Source organism: Salvia miltiorrhiza, chromosome 5, assembly GCF_028751815.1.
Source record: "Salvia miltiorrhiza cultivar Shanhuang (shh) chromosome 5, IMPLAD_Smil_shh, whole genome shotgun sequence".
Lineage (NCBI taxonomy): Eukaryota > Viridiplantae > Streptophyta > Magnoliopsida > Lamiales > Lamiaceae > Salvia > Salvia miltiorrhiza.
In genome coordinates this window covers 11431092-11453618 of record NC_080391.1, presented here as the reverse complement: position 1 = coordinate 11453618, position 22527 = coordinate 11431092, and the positions used below count along the sequence as shown (strand labels likewise).

Below are 22527 nucleotides of genomic sequence, written 5' to 3'. Positions count from 1 at the left end.
TGGGAGATGAGATCCAGTGTCCCACAATCTTATGTGTGCCATTGTGTCCCATGCTTATATCTATTATTTTAAAAATATTTTTTATAAAAATAAAATTTATTATAATACTATGAATTATATTGAAGTTTTATTTCAAAAATTTAATTTTTTTTAAAAGTATATACCATGAATTTGAATTTATCAACCTATTATTAGCTAATAAAAGTGAAATTAAATGATAAAAAATAATTATATACCCTAAATTGATGGAATAAACCCTAGTTAATAATCACAAAATTAAACTAAAGCATATAAAGTTGAAATTGAAGAAAATATACATAAAAAATTAAACAAAATTGAAAGTGGGACACAAAGTGGAACATAAAATGTGGTACACTGAATCTCATTCCGTATTTATGGTCTTGAGATACTTGGCATCATCCCAAAGACTTAAAAAAAAATATCTATTTAATTTCACCAATGATTAATGAAATGGAATCTCTTTAATTCCGCGTTTGGGGCATATCTGTGGATCAATGGAAGCCTCCTAGAATTTTGGGACAACATATATAATTAACAAGATCGGTCTGAAACGAAGCTGTATTAAAAAAAATTAAGGATAATAAAACGAGATGCAACTGTCGAACACAATCATTAACCGTAGAGACGCGTTTGTCTTGGATGAGCTGACACGAATTGTCTCTTATTCTCTCCCTTGATTCACGCTCCACCCACATGCAATAAATCTTGTGTGGTTGTCTTTGAGAATGAAATGTTGATTATTCAATCCAAACATTTTCGAAGAAGCCAAGGTATTTTACGTATTGTAGGATTCTGAATAGGAGAGAAACATGTGAGAGACAAGTGTAAGAAGATAACATGTGATAAGATCCCCCTTCATTTTACTTTGTGTAAGAAATACAATCTTTCCCAATCAAACCTACAACACACATTGTAATCTCAAAAACTAGAGTTCATTTTGTGTTGTCGGACCAAAAATCTGAGAGTTGTTTATAGGTGTACCAAAATCTGGGGAGCTAAAAAAAAATAAGACCTGTTTTGATATACAGCAAAGCTAGTAAGCATCGAACACTAACAAAACTGCCTACTGCACAACATTTACGTAATACAGTACCACTTAATCTGACCTAGTCTTCCTCTTCTTCTCTTTCCTGTACTTCTCGTAGAGATTTAGAGACTGTGTTGTGCGGTCCATCTCCGATCTTAATCTCTCGTTTTCTTGGATATCGCGAAGCAACAAGAAGTGCTTGGAAAGTTTATTTCTAACTGCATTCTCATCAATTTCACCTGAAGAATTAAGTTCTGATCCTTGGACAGGCACGCTATCGCTTCCCTTCCTTTTGTGGTTGGTAGATCTTTTTACGGCACTGGGTGCGGCAAAAGACTCGTTTTCCTTTAACAACTCCATATAAGCTTGTTGCGGGGAGGCATGGACACGAAAAACCTGGTTTGTGGAGGAGTTCATGGTTGAGATAGTAGACGCGATTGATGAAACAGCTGGATGATAGTGTTTCATCAGAAGATTAAGCTCCCAAAGAACTGAAGCTAGTGCACCACAAAGGTTAGGGTCCAACACTTGAGGTTGGAATTTCTGCAATTATACGAAAATCATTCAGCATTAATGAAATGCAAGAAGTTGTGGAAGAATTATCTAAATGAGGTGGCATTAAAGTGAAAAACTTCAGCAGTTCAGCGAAAGCCCAATCTCCATTCATTCATGAAGGCACTTCCGTTGAGGAGGAAAATAGGGACTTACTGCAATGGCACCGGCAACAGATCCACCTCCCGCATCGTTTTCCAACAGATTACGGCATTTGGCATTCTTCTGCAGAAGATGCCTCACAGTGACCAATGCTGCAATTCATTCCCAAAAAACTAATCATATTATAGAAACAGTATTCAGAAGTGATAGTTCAGATTTTCAAAGTTAAAAACTGACCAGCCATGGACTCAGCTGGCCTAAAGCACAATGAAAATGTAGCCAATCGCTTTATAAATGCAGCAGCTCTTTGCATATCATGCTGTCTTTCATCACACAGCATTATCTTCATGGCTTCAGCTAATAATTCCCCATCATCCCTGTTCAGCAACAAATGATGAAGTTCAATAAACAATAAAATTGTAGATTAAGTAGAAAATACAAGCAAACGAATAAGTGTCCCCTCAAAATTCACTTTCCGAGTCCAGATAAGAAGACAAAAGAGAAGGAAGGGTTCTGAGAATAGGAAACATACACCAGAAAGCATTGGAAAACAACAAATTTTACATACTATACCAATGAAACTTCAGCCGATATTGTATCGGCTTCCACATTAGACCATCCTAAGATGCCAAACAACACACTCAAATGATGTTTGAGAAAAAGCAAGGCATCAAAAGTAGATCTAATTAAGTGATACTTTACTAACATAACAAACAATGAACTAACAAAAAGATGCTTGAGGATGATCAATCACGAGAAGTTTCATACTTGACAAATAAATTATAGACTGACAGCTGAAACTGAATTGATACCGTTTCACCTAAGATCATTCTTCGTTGCATGGCATAGTGAACAAAAATCACAAGAAAACCAACAAAGCAAAGCAGGCAAACACAAAAAAAAAAACTTCTTGTTCTATAACTGATATGTTGATGATATTTATCTTGGATATGCTTTCTTCAGAGCTACTATGCAAATACCTTCCTGGCTGGTATTCAAGTATCAGATTGTATAACTGGATAAAAAACTCCTGCAGATCAACATTTAGAGCATCTAGATTGTTCCTCATCACTTTAAAAGCAGCAATACAGCAGCGTAATCGTTCTGACACTGTTAACTGACACGAAGAATTCTCAGAAGAATCTCCTGACTTACTGCCATTCCCAGCAAGTTTTCTCAGACACTGCATGAGATCAGCCATAAAATCCAAGTCAATTAGATGAGCAAACTTTCCAATTCCATTCAAACAAGGATCGAGTAGGGGATGACTTCCAAATGCACCACGCACGGCTTCTGATCTGAGCAACAAAAGATAAATGGACGTAAGGGAGGCAGTAATTGCCTAGGAACAATAATCAAATAAACAATTTAGCTACAGAGATCAAAAGAAAATCTTCGGTGGAAAAAATCATATATTGATGCCAATTATCACAGGTTTTATAGAACTCCATTTGCATCCAGTTTCTTTGCTGATCTGATGCCCCACAATACCATACTTGCTGAGACATTACTGCTCATCAGTTGAGGATACACAGCCAACAAGTATAACAAGACTCAAGATCCACACGCACATTTAGCATTTTAACTTGCACAGAAAAATAAAAGAAAATAATTAACCACACAGCAACTAACAAATAGCAAAAGTAAACTTTCCACCAAAAACAAAGAGCTTTTTGGCACTCTTAGAAGTGTAAAGGTCAGTACAGTTTACAGAAAACTTCATTAAAGATAAGGAGACTAAGTTGCATATTCAGCTCAATATAACTGAGATAACTACAAAGTGCCATATTGAACTCTGCTGATTATCTTCACATCCTAAAACAGTATACTTACTTTGGCTGTACAGTATGTTTTAAGATGCGGAAGAATGTCTGAAATACAGCAGAGAGAGTCTGTGACTGCATTTTTCTTCTCTCTTGGGGATCTTGATCAGATGAAACAGCTTTGTAGTCTGCATTTACCTGAAAGTCTCCAATTGTAAAAGATATCATAACAAACAAGCACCAAACACTTGAAAGTCAGATATATACCTCCTCTCTAGTCTTTAACATCATCTCTTTCCTAGTTTTCTTCCTGTCATTGTCAGGCATCTGATTTGGCTCATCCGAGCCTTTTCTCTTCTTAAATTTTTTGTATTTGGCTTTTTTATCCATATCTGATCTTTCTGGTTTTCCAAGATCCTCATCAAATGACAGAGACGAGAATACCTACAAGGTTAAATGGCAATTAGATCCATCACAATGAATCATAACTAACTGTTAAAAAATTATATCAATAAAAAACAAACAGCAAAGACATCCATATAGCAGGATATTACATTGCCACAAACAAAGTGTGCTGGTATGCATCATATTAGTTAATTGTCTGTGCTTCACTGTTCTGGTTTGCAGGCATTTTAAATTAGGAGTCAGGGTTAATACACACACACACATATAGAGAGAGAGTATAAACAACAAATATGATAGCAAGGGTACATTAATTCAACAAAAAGGGAGAAACTTATTACTTCTATTGAATCTGGATGCAGTTGGCAGTTGTGAATTTTTACAAGTTCTGCGATCTTTCTAACAGCTTCCACAGTAACCTCACCACCATGTTTGCCCTCATCAGTGAAAAGTGACTTCATAGTTGAGCAACAAAGCTTTCTATCAAAATCAAGAACCAAGTCATGTCAGTACCAGGCAAAGTAGTTGCAAGTTATAGAAGGAAATAAGTGATCATAAGACAAAGATGGAGCAAGTCTTACAAAGAGAAGCAATTTAGCATTTTCCAATATCACGAGACAAATATAATTAAACACGCATTAGAAGGACGTTAAACATCAATTTGAAAAGACAAAGAAGAACAGCATTTGCTTAACTAGCTGATCCGATCATTACCAGCAAGCTCTGTAGCAGGTTGGTCATGTGTAGAACATCCCACCCATTTCATAGAAAAATAATGCAGTAATTCACACAAATTACCTATAAAAGAAACTACATGCAATCAAATAATAAGCACGGAAGATAAATATGGAAAATACCATCAAGCAAAAACCATATAATGACCTAAGACTTCACATTTTTTGGGAAGAAACAACTATAAATATACGCAACTATATCGATCCAAAAAAAAAAAAAAAACAAATTTCATAAACTCTAACTACCTTACAACATCATCTTGGGAGCTTATATCTTTCACAACAGCAGCCAGCAAGCTCTCACGATAGTTAAAGTGTGGCACCGCTGAAAGCAAAGTACATAAGCAACGGGTGGCCACCTGTTGGTAAACAGTCTGTTGTTGCAGTGCTACCAACTTCTGAACATAAGCCTGAAAATGGTTACAAAGATCCAGTCAGCACAAGAGTATTATTTTGAGGTAAGCCGGAACTTATTTAGCAGAATTTATGAGAAAGCTAATGAGTAAGTTATTGCAGGCTGGAAAAAATATACTACTAAAGATTGTAAACCTAACCTTGTATGCTGACAATAGCGTGGACTCATAAAATCTCATCTTCTTAACATCCTTTGAAACCTTCATCTCATGCTCCTTTTCAGTAGGCAGCCTGATCCGGTAGCTGCACCAATTGAAAATAAAAGGGTGACACCTATGCTACACAAATACTGTTGCTAAAGAACTGTTTGCTTAAACAGAAAGTAAGCACAATATAGAAGTTGATGCAACATTCTCACCCTGGAATGATGTCTTTGAAGACAGCCAACAAGGATTTAAGCCCAAGTATGACAATGGTACTGTCTCCATCCTTTGAAATCTCCAGCATCTCTTTTAAAAGCTTAATATTGGACTCTGGATCAGCAAGTAGAGTCGTACCCAACTCCGCAAACTTATATTTTTTCTTCTCATTAGCTTCTTCAGCTGTCAGATCTTTTTTCACTTCGTCCTGAAATACAGATAGATTATGGTATGGAAGAAGGTGCAACAACTTATACTAAACTTTCAAGCCTCGTTATTATTATCACTATTTGGTTGCAATCTGTTATGCACTTACTGGTTGCTTAAATACGTGCAGCAGTTTCTATTCAGAAGCAGTTCGTACCAGCTATTCTAATACCAAGCAGTCAAGGCAAGTAGTCATCTCATAAAGTGAATAAGTCAAATTTGCTAGTCAAATCAATTGAGATTCTTTACAAGTAACAAAGAGAATTGTTGTTTAAAAATCAGAAGAGCAAAGCTTTAGCAGTGTTAATACACATAAGGTAATCAATAAACTCAAAAAATTCAGAACATGCATATTATAAGAAAAAAGGTGAGAAAGAAAAGGAGAACTACACAACATGCATACTGAAAATGAATCCAGAACTTATGTGAATGCATCAGCAAGCATGAATGAAACACAAAAACCTTGCATCATTATCAAGACTCCATTGATCTTATTTGTTGTTTGGCTAAAAGAATAAGATAATGGTAGTCAAACTTGACAATCATATGGAATTCATAGCATTGTAAGGTTTATCATGTAAACTCACCAGTCTGCATCTTACATGAAACAAGAATGAATATGTATTTTTAACCAACACATTTGGTTTTTCTTCTCAAGTTTATTTGTTAATTCAAATAATCCACACCACAGGCCAGTTGTGACAGAACATTATTTTTCATAAAGACACGCACCAGTACTTCTGCCTGAGGAGTTTGCTGCACTTCTTCTTTAGCTTGTTTTTTTGCCTCTTTCCTTAATTTCTTCAACTTCAAACGTTTCTCTGCTTTTGTTGACTTCACCAGAGCCGGGTCCTTAATAAGTTCGCCAACTTTCGACTCATCTTCAGCCTCTTTTGGCTCCTTCAGCACTGTGAAAAACCAGTTTGCATTCTGTCACTGCTACATATTAAATTCATCCATTTATCAAATAGAAAAAATACTTTACAAACAAACACCTCTTCTATAGTATAACTTTCCATCTGGTGTTTTCAATGGAAGCGCATCAATGAGATCAACCTCCAATGTATTCTCCTCTGACTCTTTATTTTCCAATTTCTTTCTCAACTTCTTCTCATATAATAATTCTAAAGCACCTTCATTTGCATCAGCCACTCGACTAACATGCCTGACATTTAGAAAGAAAAAAAATACTTGATAGATAAGAACAAGATTGTGTAATTTATATTGAAGAGGAAAATTGATCAACAACAAAGAATGCCCCTTACTTGGTGAGGGAAGGTGTGTCAATTTTGGAAATGAAACGAGCATAATCAGAATGCTTGTTGACAAACTGCAAATCCTCATCAGAAACTTCAATTTCTTCATCAGGGACTTCAGGGGGAAGATCCGGTGGCAGTACTATCTTTTGTTTTTTCTTCCCCATTTTGCTATTATCACAGTCACAGACAATGGAAATGAAACTTCCAGGGGAGAAAAGTAGAAGCAGTGGCGACGAGAGGTTTAGGGTTTAGTGTTTTAGCATTTATTTTCGTGTTGTATTTTTTCAGAGTGTTTCTTTGGTTCCACTACGCTAGGACTCGAAATTTGCTGATTTTAGACCGATTAACAAATTGCTCAACCATTCTAAAAAAAAAAAAAAACAAATTGCTGAACCGACTTCAGTTTTATATTTTTTTTTCAATTTTGAAGAATCAATAATTAAGCTAGCCCAACACAATCAAGATAAGCCAGCAGAGGATCCAATGGAAGTAATTCTGATTGCAGAGCATCAAAATGACATCACAACTTAAGTAGAAGAAGAGATGCAGAGGCAGAGCAATGCTGAATCACAACACACCTGTCACGGCTGGGCAGAAGGTGGCGGGCCGGCGGATGAGAGGTGTGTTGGAAATAGTTAGATATTTTGGGCTTTTTCCTTCAATTGTGTTATGGGCTATTTTTATTATCTGTGTGTGGGCTGCTACTTGAAGACCTACGTATTTTTTATCGGTGTTTACTTTTTGTAGCCCTCCTATATAAATATAGGGTAAAAATATAAGGTAAATTTCTAAGTATTATTTTAGATAGTGGCTATAAAGAGTAAAATGAGGATTGTAAATAGAATCCAATGTGGAAATAATCATTGTTGAGTGCCAACGTCTCTTTCCGTTTTGGTGCTCTGATTTCTCTAGGATGTGGGAACGCCTCTTGATTATATATTTCCTTGTTCCAAATATTTAGAGTGTAGAGAGAACAGATACCATTGCCTTCATTCATCTTATTTTTTATTGAGCATTAGTTTATTTGTCTCAAAATTGAGTGAAGTGCAGTGTGCATACTTTGCTTGATTGCTGCGTTAACCTTAGGAAACGATTGGCCAGCGGGACTAGCACAATAAAGTCGGCCTAAATCGTTTTCTGGGCGGTGGATCGTCCACAGCGCAATCTACGATACTTTAATTCTTTGCTTTTGTTCTGATTTTCATTTTTACATTTTGTTGAACAATTTATGTGCGTCTGTTGTTTCTTTGTTATTGCATATTTGTTTTTCTTTTCTTTTGGGATTTTCCTCGAGCAAGTGGTAGGTGATTACCAGGTTGAAGTTTTGGACATCAAACTTGATTAGCCAACACTCTGGAAACGGTTTAATGGTTTCTTCCACTCCGAGGTTGTTATCGGATCTGTCCAAACTAGAGTTGCTTGATAGATAGAACTATAAGTGATGCTCTCAAAAGCTTTTAACTTTCTTCGAACAACTCGAAGTTGACTACGTCCTCTTCGAAGACTTCTCTCCTTCAGACTTGGTGTCGGATTCCGGCACAACCAATACGACGAAAGAACCATCTATGACGAAAATAAAAGCTGAAGAGCAAGGAAAACTTGAGAAGGACAACAAGACAGTCAGTGGCCACCTGTTGAATCACATGACAAACACCCTATTTGATTAGTTCGAAATTAGTGAAGCAGATTTGGGATCAATTTGAGAAGAAGTATGGAGCTAATGATGCCGGAAAGAAAAAATATGTGGTGGGAAAATAGCTGCACTTTCGAATGGTGGATAACAAGCCTATCATGAATCAACTTCATGAATATGAAATCTTACATTGGATGTTCTAAACGAGGGCATGAAGATGTGCGAAATACTTCAAGCTAATGTTTTTGTTCGAGAAATTCCCGCCCTTCCTGACTATAGAAATAAGTTGAAGCACAATAAAAGAGATCTCACTTTGCAAGAACTCAGCAGCCAAATGCATACAGAAGAGGTGAATCGTCTTAAAGATAAGTCTTTTGATCACGTCAATTTGTTTAATGCTAAATCAGTTGAATCTGGTGTTTCTTCAGGAAATAATAAGAGTCGATTTGTTTCAAAAAATGGTCAGTTTGTCAAGAAGCCAAGCTTCAACAAAGCTGATAAAAATTATTGTGAAGAAAAATACGAAAGTCACTTGCTATGTATGTGGCATTCCAGGACACAAGGGGTATCAATGCCTACAATGTCAAGAACCACCGCCAAACAGACCCGCAACAAATAAAAATCAAGCCTATCCAACTGAAGAAGTTCGGAGCGATGATACGGGAGCTTCTACAGAATTATAGCTGATGTCGTTGAGGCAAACTTGGTGGAAAACAAGTCAGAATGGGTGCTTGATACAATGATACGGGAGCTTCTAGACACTTTTGCAACAAAAAAACTTGTCCCGCAACTTTGAAGACACTGGAGAAGAAGAATTCGTCTACATGGGTAACTCAAGCATGGCTGGAGTTCTCGGTAAAGGAAATATCATGCTTAAATTTACGTCTGCAAAAACTTTATATTTGAAAAATACATTGTATGTTCATTCTATTCGTAGGAATCTGGTCTCGGGTGCTTTGCTTAACAAAGTCGGCTTGAAAATTATCTTTGAGACTGATAAATTTGTGTTAACTAGAAACGATGAATTTGAGAGGTCTTGGAATCAATCCCGCTTGCGTGCGGTTGTTTTCCCACCTTTATGTGGTGTAGAGGTCCCGTCTGCGTGCGGGTTGCTAATTTGATTATATATTAGATGCCTTTTGTAATTCTAAAAAACAAAATCAATGAGTCAATATATCGAGCAGTTATACCAATATTAATTAGGTACATTTTTTGCATTGCTTTGAATAATGAAAAAAAAATAGAAACGATGAATTTGTAGGAAAAGGCTATCTTAGCAATGTAGCTTCAGAAATCATGAATGAAAAGAGTATCAGTTCTGGTTATCTCACTGAATCCTAGAACCTTTGGCATGGAAGGCTCAGACGGGATCTGGGAAAGAGTCCCGATGATCAAGTCAAACCAAAGCACACGAATGGATAAACTTCAAAGTGCGAGACAGACTTTTGCCATCCGTTGAGCGCAATGTTGATCAAGAGGACAGTACCGCTCAAAGGAGGAGTTATGTTCTTGTTAGGACAAGATGAAGCTGAATTCTGGGAGAGCATATTGAAGCAAATGCTATTTCAGTCGACCAAGATGACGGCCTAACTACTGCTTAAATTTAAGTTTTCATTGAAGGCAGAATAAGGGCAAGATGGATGGATGGATAACATGAGAAACATAAAGGATGAAATTGCCCGATGTCTGGGGCAGGATGCTGACGTGGGAGATCTAGTGCGAATCTGAAATAGATAAGAGGAATATTCATTTTTTCATTAATGAGGAGAAGATCTATTCAAACCCTTCAAGATATGCACGGATCTCGCGCAAGCTGATCAAGAGAGAGTCCCAGAGCGTGAAGACTCAGTCGAGAGTGTGAACCTGGACACTCCAATTCAAGAAGGACTCTTAAGCCCATTCTTTTGTTAGCCTTCAGCCCATGCCCTAAAACCCCCTATAAATATCTTAATTCATTTCAGTTGTAGTGTGCACGAATTCAGAGAGAGAGAACAGGGGTGTTTTACCAAAAAAAATATTTACTTTTTCTGCATTTATTGTTCTAAGTCTTATTTAGGGCAAGACAATCGTTTATATTTCCAGTTTGACAGTGATTATCCTGCCCATTTTTCGTTTAATAGTAAGTTTAGTTTCTTTTATTTCCATGTCTTGTTTATCTTTTGATTTTGTTATTTACTTTATGTCTAGCTAAGTTTATAAATATGGGCAAGGCATAGATGAAGTGATATGATCTAAACAAATCGTGTGGTTGAATTGTGTGCTTAAATAATTGTATGTGTGTTCCCGATGTGCTGGGCAAGAAAATAAAGTGTTTAATGTGACTTGGTTAGTTAACATGACATTATTTAATTGATTAGATTTAGATCACAAATAAATCAACATTGTATGGTATGCACGATCATTGTGCGTCTTTAGAGTATTTTCACGGATATTTGCACACTTGCTCTGAACCAACTCTCAGGAAGCGTACGAGTAAGGATAAAACACGTTAGACTCGTGTTGGTCTGTGGGGACAGTCGTTAAGTTTGGAGCCGGATCTTTACAGGTGATATCAGAGTCATATCTCTCGTAGTATAGTGTGGTTCGGGGACAAACTAAGCGGAAGTTGGTGGACATGTAATGCCCAAAGCAAAAGTAAGGAGTGATCATCGATGCACCAAGACATGGATAAAGAGCAACTCATGTTAATGTTTTGAAGCGAAGGAGTGCATGAATGAACCGAAACACACCAGAAATAGAAGAATTCTAAGAATATGCATGTATGAGATCGCATATTCAATTAGAGCTTAAATGATTTAATAGATGTTAATCATACTAACAAATGCATCTTCTTTTCTAGTGACCACTTGAAAAAAAAAAAACTCTAAGATTAAGGACTTGGAGCAATTTTATGATGGGTGACATGCTTGAGAAGTTTCTCAGAAAAGTGTGAGTCAAAACAAAACACACTAGAATAGACTCGTGTTGGTTGTGGGCACTGGCGGATCCAGGGGGCTAGGGGGGGCTGAAGCCCCCTCCCAATTTTTGAGTTTTAAAAAAAAATCATTTTATTTTATTTATTTTATTTTAAATAAATAAATATAGTAATAATGAAAATTATAATACAAAACTTTAATAACTATAGTATTCATTGCTAATTGCTTAACATTTTACATTGATTTGTTATATTTATCTATTTTCTTTTGTTAGTTAATTTTAATGTTGAATTTGAGTCAATCCGCATGTTAAAGTAAAATTATGAACTATTAATAATGAAAATTAGTTCATTTTTTTTAGAAGATGAAACAGTTTTTTTTAAAAAAATTATAGAAGTACATTTTTATATGCTTACAAAAAAATAAACTGTACAAAATGTCCAAAAAAAATTGGCTCAGTTCGACAAATTTAACCCCCCTAAACATAAAATCTTGGATCTGCCCCTGATTGTGGGAACACTCGTCGAGTCTAGAGTCTGATCGTTACATATTACAATTATTTTGAGAATGGTTATTTTTGTTTCGCGTTAATCAGATTAAATTAAATTATATATAAGCTATAAATTTTAGGTGATAAACCTTTTTCTATTTCCATCTATTTGAATAAACACGTCGATGTTTTACTTAACTAAGTAAAGAAAATATTCATGCGGCATTGAAAGTACATAGTATGAAAATGTGTTGAAATAAAGGATTAAATCCATCCTTTTTAAATGAGCATTTCAAGAGGAATAAATTATTCCTTACAGTAAAATATGGCAATTATGAGATTAGTAATAAACATGATTATGATCTCATCAGCGTAGTATTTAGCTGTTAGTATTTTTTATGATATAAATGATCTAAAAGTAAAATTTTCCGCCCTGACCTTTAAAGTATTCAATTAAATTGAGAATAACAATTCTTTAAAAAAAAAAATTGAGAATAACAATCTACGTTTTCTTGTCCTAAAAGAACAATAAAGTAATCGGATATAGTAAAGTAGAAAATTATATTTTACCTTGACCTTCCAGAATTTTGCCGCATGTATTGTAATTATTAATGAAATAGTCTTTGCGTAGTTAAAGCTGGAGTCTTTGTCCTTGAAGCATAGCATAATTACAAATCTTAATTGCGGAGTGGTTTGCGTTAGGTGCATAATTTAATGATGCATTTAATGCCTTAATAAACACCACGAGAAAATGCCATACGACATCTCTTTCGATAAAACTTAGGTAAACACTCTTTTCTATCATTAATAGGTTTCCAACCATAAATTATGCGTAACCCTTGCCACTTTTTGAAGATTTTCTTTTTAAAGAAAATTGAACGAAATAGAGATTAGGGAAATGGATATTGATACAAAATTTAATAAGAAAGTATTGTATTTAGGCTCATTACATGAAATAGCCTGAGATAACTACTAGGGCAACAAACTTTAAATTCATGGAACATTGTCGCCATCTGCAGTTAATGAATATATGATCAAACTACTTGTTCCATTTATTAATAAAGGCCTTCGTGCACGTAACAACTTTTCTTGGTCCATTTTAAACTGATAAGAACTTTAAACTAATCAATGTGAATTTGCAGTCATATATAAATGCGAACTAATTAATTGCATGTTATGCGACCGTGAACAAGTTATCTCTTCAATTCATATTTAATAATAGCATGCATGAATAAATGAGGCTTGTAATAATGTCATATTACACATTTATATTGTACATGGTCGGCTCTCATTTGAACTAGTTTTCATTTAAATGCGAAATATATTCATAATTACTTAATGTAATACCCCGCCCATTAATATTAAGTTTAGAATTATTTTTGAACTTAGATTTAAGATGATTCACGCCGGATTGAGAAAAAGAATTTATTTTAATTCCAACAAAAATGATTTACAAAAGCATTTGTAAATTTAGTAATTAAATTTATATGCATTGCATATTTATTTAATTAAGCATTCAAGCATTTTATGAGTGGGCTTTAATTTTATTTGGACCTCAAGCTTTTAAATAAGAGTATGCATAAATGAAAGCCCAACCCATCATCTTCCATCAAAGCCCAACCCACCTCTTTCCTTGATATTTTCGTCCACTACCACCGCCTCACTGTTCTCTCCCTCTTCAATATATATATCTCCTTCACTGCACTCCGATCTTTCTCTTCTCATTCACTCACTTCTCTCTCGTTTCCTCCCGGACTGAGCTTCAAACGCTGAACTCCAAGAACAGCAGCCAACGATTCACCCAGCAAATCCAAGCCAAGGTTTCACCTTTAACTCCCCTGCTTCTTTACTTCACTTTTTGTCCAATAATCTAAATTCATGTTCATGTTTTTGTATGTTTATATGTCTATATTTTGCTGCATAACTGTTAAGAATAGATAAAGGTGAAGTCTTGATTTTTATGTTGCTGTAAATCGAGCATTGAGCGTGTTGTTTTGTGGAGTTGGTTATGTGGGCGGATAAGTCGAGAGTAGAGGAGGGTGAGGGTGGCGGCCGTGGCTTGCTGCGGTTGCCGGAAACAGAGGGAGGTGACGGCGCTTTCGCCGTTGCCAAGAAGGTGATCGGCGCGAACTGTACTGGTGAACTGAGAAAGAGAGTCGTGAGGTGTTCAGAGGTTGGGGGTGAAGAGCAGAGCAAGGAGATGAGTGCAGAGCAGGGAGATGAGAGCAGAGCAGAGCTGAGGCGCAGAGCAGAGCTGAGGCGCAGAGCAGAGCTGGGGCGCAGAGCAGATCTGAAGGTGCAGAGCAGAGCTGAAGGGCAGAGCAGAGCTGGAGGGCAGAGCAGAGCTGGATTGCAGAGCTGACCGGCATAGCTGAATGCCAGAGCTGAATGCCGAAGCTGAACAGCAGAGCTGAATGCTAGAGCTGAATAGCAGAGCTGATTACCAGAGCTGGAAAGTAGAGCTGGTTGAAGCAGAGCAGAGTTGAGTATAGTAGTGCAGAGCAGAGAAAGGGGGGGGCAGAGGCGGCAGTGGGCTGCCTTTGTTTATGTATCATGGACTTGTGCTTTTTAAGTAGACTATTATGTTTAAGTATGAAATGAGTCATGCATTGCATCATGATTTAATTTTTTTGAAAACAAGAGATAGTTTTATTAATCACAAGAACATGGATGATGGAGATGACCCACCACAAAGGCCGAAGGTTCATTCCAAACATGATGTGAATCAATATCTCTCGCGGCTCTCGCAAAATGATGCGCGATAACATTACGGTCACGTTTAACATGGCGAATAATAAAACCAGGGAGCGTTATGAGTTCTTCTCGACAAGAGTTTGCAATGATCCCAATCTCCGATAAGTTTCTTGCCCTCGATCTTATAATGTCAATGGCTCGCTTGCTGTCACTCTCCACAATGCCGTGCACAAGGCCTTGTTCTTTGATCCAAGAGAGAGCCTCCTTAATGCATCATGATTTAATTGGTTATTTTAAAACTCCAATTACAAGAAAGACGAGTGAGAATATTGTTGGTGTTCTTAACTCAAGAGAATTGTTTTCAATTATTTATTCTTTAAATTTTGATAACCCGGCTAAGTGAATCATAGGATGATAAACACTACACCACGACTTAAGATTTAATTCAGGAGACCTATTAAGATTATAGATTTCTTGTAGGCTTTGTAGACCGTGAGGACTAGCGCTTCTATTCCGATCCGAAGTTAAGATTAAACGACAGGCATTGCCTAATCAGGTGGGCTTATTTTCCAAATGTATGATTTAGCTATTGAGCTTAAATGTTTCAATGAAATGAAAATTGTTTATCCGATAAAATATTTTGTGCACTCTGCTCTGTTTAAGGCTCGCAACAATGAATCGAACGAGGTTCTCTCTTGACCTAACATGTTATTTGAGAATTGTGTACACCTATTAGCTAACTCGGTGGATTGATCTCCATTCGGGCACTAATCATGTATGAGGCGTTATAAGGGTGCTCGACGGAATGTGTTCCGGAGCATTGGGTCCCAAATGGGAACTTGACTGGGTTACGCCCTCAGTTCAAGTAAGCAGGAGTAATGGATCCGTCGGTGGCTAAAAGGTCCGGGATCACAGCGAGTAACGAAAAGGGAGTGTGACAATTGTGCGCAATATTATAAAATGTTTTGACATGTTTAGAAGTTACTTGAATTTAAAAACCTTCTAAGTCATGTCAAGTATAATTGGATAAACTGCTCTTATGATTATGAAATGTTTACAAAAATGCTAGCCCAATAAGTACAATAGTACTTAGCCCAAAAATACTTTCAAATGTTTTTCAGGTTGATTGGTCGGTGCTGACGGGGCGAGCTGAGGCTAAGGTTCAACTCCGTATTTTGTCTTCCGTTGTTGCACTAGCTCTTTTGTCTTTTGTTTCTCTAGCATAAGACCTTTATGTAAATTCTGAATTATGTTTCTTATAGAGCTTAGACTCTCAACTTCTATATATTTTGTTGAGCCGAGACTATTATTTCATAAGTATTTCATTCTAAATGTTGGTTATCAGAAGCATGACACTAAACTTGTGATCCAAAGGGGACTAGCCCGACTTGTTATTTTATTCGGGTTTTAACAAGGTTGTTCCTTGTTTATTTCTATGAATTAGTTGCACCTCGATTATAGTTAATTCCTTCCAGAATTGGGGTGTGACACTTAATACCTTCCCATCGATCGAGGCTATTTTGGAAATTCCGCACAATGCAGATGATTCACGTAACATTTATAAATATCCTATTAAACCATCTAATAAGACACTTATAAGTATCTTACTATAATATGGAAGTAACAAGCATGTGCAAATGTCCACACTTGAGATTTGTGATTCAATATTTCAATGTTTATTAAAAGATAATTAGTAATAGTTCTCTATTTTCTGTCATGGTGATTTGAACTCTTGATCTAGTGATTGGAGGAAAAACATTTGCTATCTGAGTTGCGGTTTGTTGTCTTAGGTTGTGGCCCTTGTAGTTGCTTATCTTCAAATTTTCTTATATTATTACTTCATTTGTCCCAATTCAATAGGCGGGATTTTTTTATTTAGATGTCACATTTCAATAGATCACTTTTTAAAATAGAAAATCGATACGTAATAAATACCCTTGCATAACTCATTATTTACCACACATGTCATTGTGACTTACAAATAATTATTTCTCTTTCACTTAAAAAAGAAAATATCTCCGTTTCTCTCTTCAATTTTTTTTTGACAAATGTACCCTAAAAAAAGTTATTTTATCTCTCATGTTTTATTATAAACTATTCATTTTTTAAAAGCGTGATAGACCTTGTGACCTATTAATTAAATTGGAACGGGTGAAGTATTATATCTTGTGCTTAATCACAATACCAGTATTTTCAATCCTTTAATTATGACTATTATGTGATATTGCTAGCTAGGATAATGACTTACATGGCAATAAAATGTCAAGTTATCTGAGATTGTATATACATAACTACACATGCATGTCAAAATCGTGGATTGATCGGAGACTTAATTGGAATAGACCAGAAAAAAAGTGAGTGAGAGGCCATAATATGTAAAACAATTTACAGTGGTGGCTTCAATGTTTTAGATAGACACTATTCAGTGGCATGCGTTGGATGAAAAACTTAAGCGCTCAAATAGTATCATCATCGTACAATTAAGGCCTTGACAAAAGCAAATGCGTGATTGAACAAAGAGGCAAAATAATACTCCCTTCGTCCCGCGAAGCTTGAACATTATTTTTTTTCGAGTTGTTTTGCAAAATTTGAGCACTTTTCTTATATAACAAAAGTTTTCTTTTTATTCACTTTTTCACTTATTACATTTAACTAGGGCTGTCAAAATGGGCCGAAAATGGCCCGGCCTAATGGGCCCGCCCGTAGTTTTGGCCGGGTTGGGCTAGGATTTTCAAGGCCCAAAAAAAATCAGGCCTCCCTAGCCCGGCCCATGCGGCCCGTCGGGCCACCCGGCCCGCGGGCCAAAAAGCCCGCCGGGCTTTCGGGCCCAAATCGGCCCGTCAATATAGAAGGTGAAAATTTCAAAAATTTATATCTCCTCTCAAATTCCAATGGACCCAACCCAATCTAAGTCCATTTCTTCAATTGACAACAATGGCGAGTCGAAGTCTAACTTAGGATTTAAATTAGCAATCAACAATCAATATTAAATTATTTTTACTTGAAAGATTTATTTATTTTTTGTGGTTGTTATTTGATTCCAGTTGGTTTGATTACTGTATTAATTAATTTGTGAATAAATCGTTTTCAGTTTTTGTTGTTTTTGCAATTAGTTTTTGTTTTTTACTTGTATTCATATTTTTTACATTTAGTTTTAGTCATATTTGCTTACATTTAATTTTAGTCAATTACGTAATTTAGATGTAGATTGTTTAAGGCCCTTTTTGTTTCATCGAATTTGTCTTCAATTTTTTTCTTTAAATTTGATTTAATTTGTTAATTTTTGGAACTAAATATATATATATATATATATATTAATTTATCAAATTTTGGCCCGTTTTGGCCCGACCCGCCCGGCGGCCCGTATAGGGCCGGGCTGGGCTTGAATGTTCAAGGCCCGCTGAAATTTTGGGCCGGCCCGACCCGGCCCAAAAAATTGCCTAGGCCCGCTGGGTTGGGCCGGCCCGGCCCGGCCCGCAAGGTTTGACAACTCTACATTTAACACACAAAATACGAATTCCTTAAAATTCGTGCCGAAAAAAATTGCTCAGGTTTTGCGGGACGGATGGAGTATATATTTATTCTAAAAGATAAAATTTAAAAAATACCTATCTTTTACAAAACATATATAAATTATATTATATATTTAGAACTTTTTTTATCTTTATGTTGAGCATTAGTGTATTTTGCACTTATATTCGATTCTCAATCGACAAATGTTGAGTATTAGTGTATTTTCTAAAAATGTTCGATTATTAATACTAGATTGTTCGACTCGCAATGGTTGATCATGTCGAGTATTAGTATATTTACCACTAGTGCTCGACTCGCAAAGGTCGAGCATATCGAGCATTAATGTATTTATCATAAATACACTAATGCTCTATATACGATTCATAAATGCGCTAATGTTTGATATACTCGACTCGCAATGATCAAACATGTATTATTGCATTTACCATTAATTAATGCTTGACATACTCGATTTGCATTGGTCGAACAAATTCAGCAAAATTTGCGATTTTAGCAATTTTATAATTTAAGTAAAACTAGTTTTGTCCTTTCAAATTTAAAAAGATATTTTTTTTACATTTTTTTAAATAAGTATTTTTTATTTTTTATCTTTTAAAATTAGTAAAAGCAATCATTAACCCTCAAATAAATATATACGAGGAATTCGTATGTGTAGTAAGCAATAAGCTAGTAAATAGTTTGTCATGAGCTCAGCATGTTGAACTAGGGATGGCAGTGGATCTTGGATCTCAATTTTTTGGACCCGGCGGATCTGGATCTGGGTCTGAATCTCAGTTTTGAAAACGGATTTGGATCTGGATCTTGAAATTTTAGATCCGGATCCGGCCCAGATCCGACCCGTGGATCCATTTTACTTTATATATATTTTTTATATTTTATATTTAGTTTACTAATAATATTAACTAAATTAAAAATAATAAATAAATTATATTCAAAAGAATAAAAACTAAAAGTAATTAGATAAAAGTATTTTGTGTTATATTTTTCATGATGAAAATTAGATGTTGTTGATTTTGTGAAATTTTTTTAATTTAATTTAAAAATAGTAGATCCATGGATCTGGACCCGTGGACCCGCGGATCTGGATCTGGATCCAAAATTTTCAAATCCACGGATCTGGATCTGGTATATGAAAACGAATCTGGATCTGGTATTGGCCAGACCCGGTCCAGATCCGGCCCGTTGCCATCCCTATGTTGAACCTTCGTATACAAAATGCCTTAGGCTAGGCTCACGTCATATAGATGTGATGTGAAGCCTTTAAGTTTGTATTTGTAGACCACATAAATCCATCAATATATATATATATCTATGTTAGTTCATCTCATTATGCATTTCGCTCGTCCGGCGTGGTCGGCTTGAATGCACACATAGAGGTGGCAAATAGGGCAGAGCCACCAATCTAATTGCAAGGAAGCGGATCGAGCTAGTGACGTCCAAGGCTAATCGGAATTGAGTGCATCAGCCCATACGTTATTAACGGTCCGAGTTTGAAACCATAGACCACAGGCTGAGATCGAAATCGAAATCATGAAACACCCGGTCCAGTTATGGGCCCAAAAATCTCGAATCGACGGTTAACCATCAAGTCAGATAGCTAGTTAATCATCGGGCCAAAAATCGTCGGTTAATTGCCCAAAATTGGTGATTTTCTAATTTTTATTTTATTTCAAATTTTAAATTACTCTTAAGACTATAGTAATTTAGTGTAGAACTAGTAAAATTGTTTAGTAAGTTTAGTTTACTTATTCAATTTTATAGTTTGAAGATTGTAGTTTATTTAAATATTTAAATTGTATATTTTTTTTACTTTGAATTTAATAAAAATATGATTTTTATTACATTTTTGGTGTTTATGTGTTATAATTTTATTTCGTTTATAGTTTTTTCAACAATATCGTTACATGTAATGTATTAAATAATGTAATTTCATAAGAAAAAAAAAACATGCACAATACATAGAAAACTAAAACTAAAAATAAAAATAAAAATAAAATAATATGAAAACTGGCGATTCGGCCTCGGCCCGGAGCCAGTCCATCTCTATCTCTTCACGGGCCGATTATAATTAACCTTCCGGGTGAACGGTGAACCTGTTGGAATAAATAGCTTATTCAATACCATAATTACTTTGGTAATTAATGGAATTAAATGATATTTTTGGAATCTACATGTTGAGTAGATTAATTTGGTATATTTACTTGTTCAAATCTGTAAAGAATTGAATGAGTAATTAATGCCCAAAGATATCCATGGTTCGGACCACCTGTTTGCCCAAACAATACACGTGGTGACGGTTAAGGACCGAAGATACACGACGGTTCGGACCACCTGTTTGCCCAAACCGACGTGGCAGCGGTTGAGGACCGAAGAGACACGATGGTTCGGATCTGTTTGCCCAAACAGGGCACGTGGTGGCGGTTCAAGACCGAAGAGACACGTCGGTTCGGACCTCCTGTTTGGCCAAACGGTCACGTCAGTTCATGGAAACCCCTGGACTACTATAAATAGGGCCCTCCAGAATGAGATTAAACACACAAACGAATTCAGATAATCAATTTGTCATATTAGTTTAGTTTACATACTCAGTCCCGAGTATCAAGCCGTTCGACCGGATAGCGAACTCCTAGTGCTAAGCACTCGTCTATCATCCCGAAACCGTTGTATCTTGGGGGCAATTACTGTAGATCCGCGAGCACAGAGCGGAAGTAATTTTGCCTTACGGAGAGAGAATTTATTCTCGCCTCGGTTCTGCATCCTTTCATTTATCGTCATTCTATTTTCTACACTACCAATTAACAATCGTAAGGCAAAATTAGTGTGGAAAGATGGCGACAGGAAGCAACACCAACAACAACAGTGTTCCAACTGTTCCGATCAACGTTCCAAATGCTCCAGCACCTGCCGAAAAGCCGGAAAAATTCTCAGGTTCTGAGTTTAAACGTTGGCAGTCTAAGATGCTGTTTTATCTTACTACTTTGAATATGGCTCGTTTTGTGAATGAATCTCCTCCAACTGTGGGGGAAGACGAGACTGATTCGCAACTGCGGATAGCATATGATGCATGGCATCATAGCGACTTTCTGTGTCGCAACTATATTCTGAATGGGCTAGACAACACTCTCTATAATGTTTACTCTAGCGCCAAGACGTCCAAGGAACTATGGGACTCCTTGGAGACGAAGTACAAGGCAGAAGATGCCGGCTTGAAGAAGTTCATAGTCGGTCGTTTTCTAGACTTCAAAATGGTCGATAGCAAAACCGTTGTGGAGCAAGTGCAAGAATTTCAACTGATCCTGCACGACATTCTTGCCGAAGGTATGGAATTGTCTGAATCTTTTCAGGTGGCCGCGGTGATAGAGAAATTACCACCACATTGGAAGGACTTCAAGAACTATCTCAAGCACAAACGCAAGGAGATGGGACTTGAAGACTTGATCGTTCGCTTGAGAATCGAAGAGGACAATAGAATCTCCGAAAACAAGACGAACAAAACTTCCATGGAGGCAAAAGCAAACCTAGCCGAGTCCAGCAACAAGAAGAAACGCAAGTTCAAAGGCAAAAATCCCGACTCAAAAGGTCAGAAGAGGATCAAAGGAGATTGCTTCAACTGCGGCAAACCCGGCCACATGGCGAAAGATTGTCGCAAACCGAAGAAAGACAAGCACAATGGTCACCATCAAGCCCACGTGACGGAGACAAAGTCTGTGCCCCTCGACTTAGGCGAACTTGACTTGTGTGCCGTCATAGACGAGGTCAACATGGTCGGGAGTCCAAAAGGATGGTGGATCGACACCGGTGCTACCCGGCATATCTGCGCCGACAAGACAATGTTCTCCTCGTATGAAGCTCTCTCCGGCGACAGAAAGCTGTATATGGGCAATTCTACCTCATCCTCTATCATCGGAGTTGGAACCATTGTGCTCAAGATGACGTCGGAACTCAAGATAACCCTACAGAAGGTGCTGCATGTTCCCGACATTCGCAAGAACTTGATCTCAGGATCCGCTTTGTGCAACGCCGGATTTAGACTAGTGTTTGAAGCAGACAAAGTTGTAATGACCAAGAATGGTCACTATATAGGAAAAGGCTACCTAGATAATGGCCTTTTCAAGCTTAATGCTATCCCTGTACTTGTACGTGACAATGAAATAAAGAAAAATGTTTCTTACTTGGTTGAGTCTCCTAATTTATGGCATGATAGATTAGGACATGCAAATCTAAATACACTACGTCGTTTAGTAAATTTAGACTTATTGCCAAAGATGTCTTTCAATCAACATCAAAAATGTGAAATTTGTGTTGAAGCAAAAATGGCAAAATCTCCTTTTCATTCAGTGGAAAGATCAACGAAACCTCTTGAATTGATTCACACCGATCTATGTGATTTAAAACTTGTGCAAACAAGAGGTGGAAAGAAT

At 36.6% G+C, this 22527-nt stretch overlaps 1 protein-coding gene across 1 annotated transcript; it reads right to left on the bottom strand.

Moving 5' to 3' along the window:
• Positions 1-849: 849 nt before the first annotated feature.
• Positions 850-7462, bottom strand: LOC130986023 (nucleolar complex-associated protein 3-like). Its single transcript, XM_057909290.1, has 13 exons — positions 6847-7462; positions 6577-6746; positions 6314-6489; positions 5374-5582; positions 5156-5258; positions 4848-5011; positions 4209-4347; positions 3733-3909; positions 3536-3663; positions 2683-3000; positions 1940-2079; positions 1757-1854; positions 850-1591 (listed from the first exon to the last, which is right to left on the bottom strand). The coding sequence occupies exons 1-13, from the start codon at positions 7002-7004 to the stop codon at positions 1118-1120; spliced, it is 2454 nt and encodes an 817-aa protein (XP_057765273.1). The 5' UTR covers positions 7005-7462; the 3' UTR covers positions 850-1117.
• Positions 7463-22527: the final 15065 nt, after the last annotated feature.

Coding starts and splice junctions, on each gene's coding strand:
- LOC130986023 (XM_057909290.1), bottom strand. CDS start 7,004: ATGGGGAAGAAAAAACAAAAGATAGTACTGCCACCGGATCTTCCCCCT. Junction 6,747..6,846: donor GACACACCTTCCCTCACCAA/GTAAGGGGCATT, acceptor TCTAAATGTCAG/GCATGTTAGTCGAGTGGCTG. Junction 3,664..3,732: donor TGTTAAAGACTAGAGAGGAG/GTATATATCTGA, acceptor GGAGACTTTCAG/GTAAATGCAGACTACAAAGC.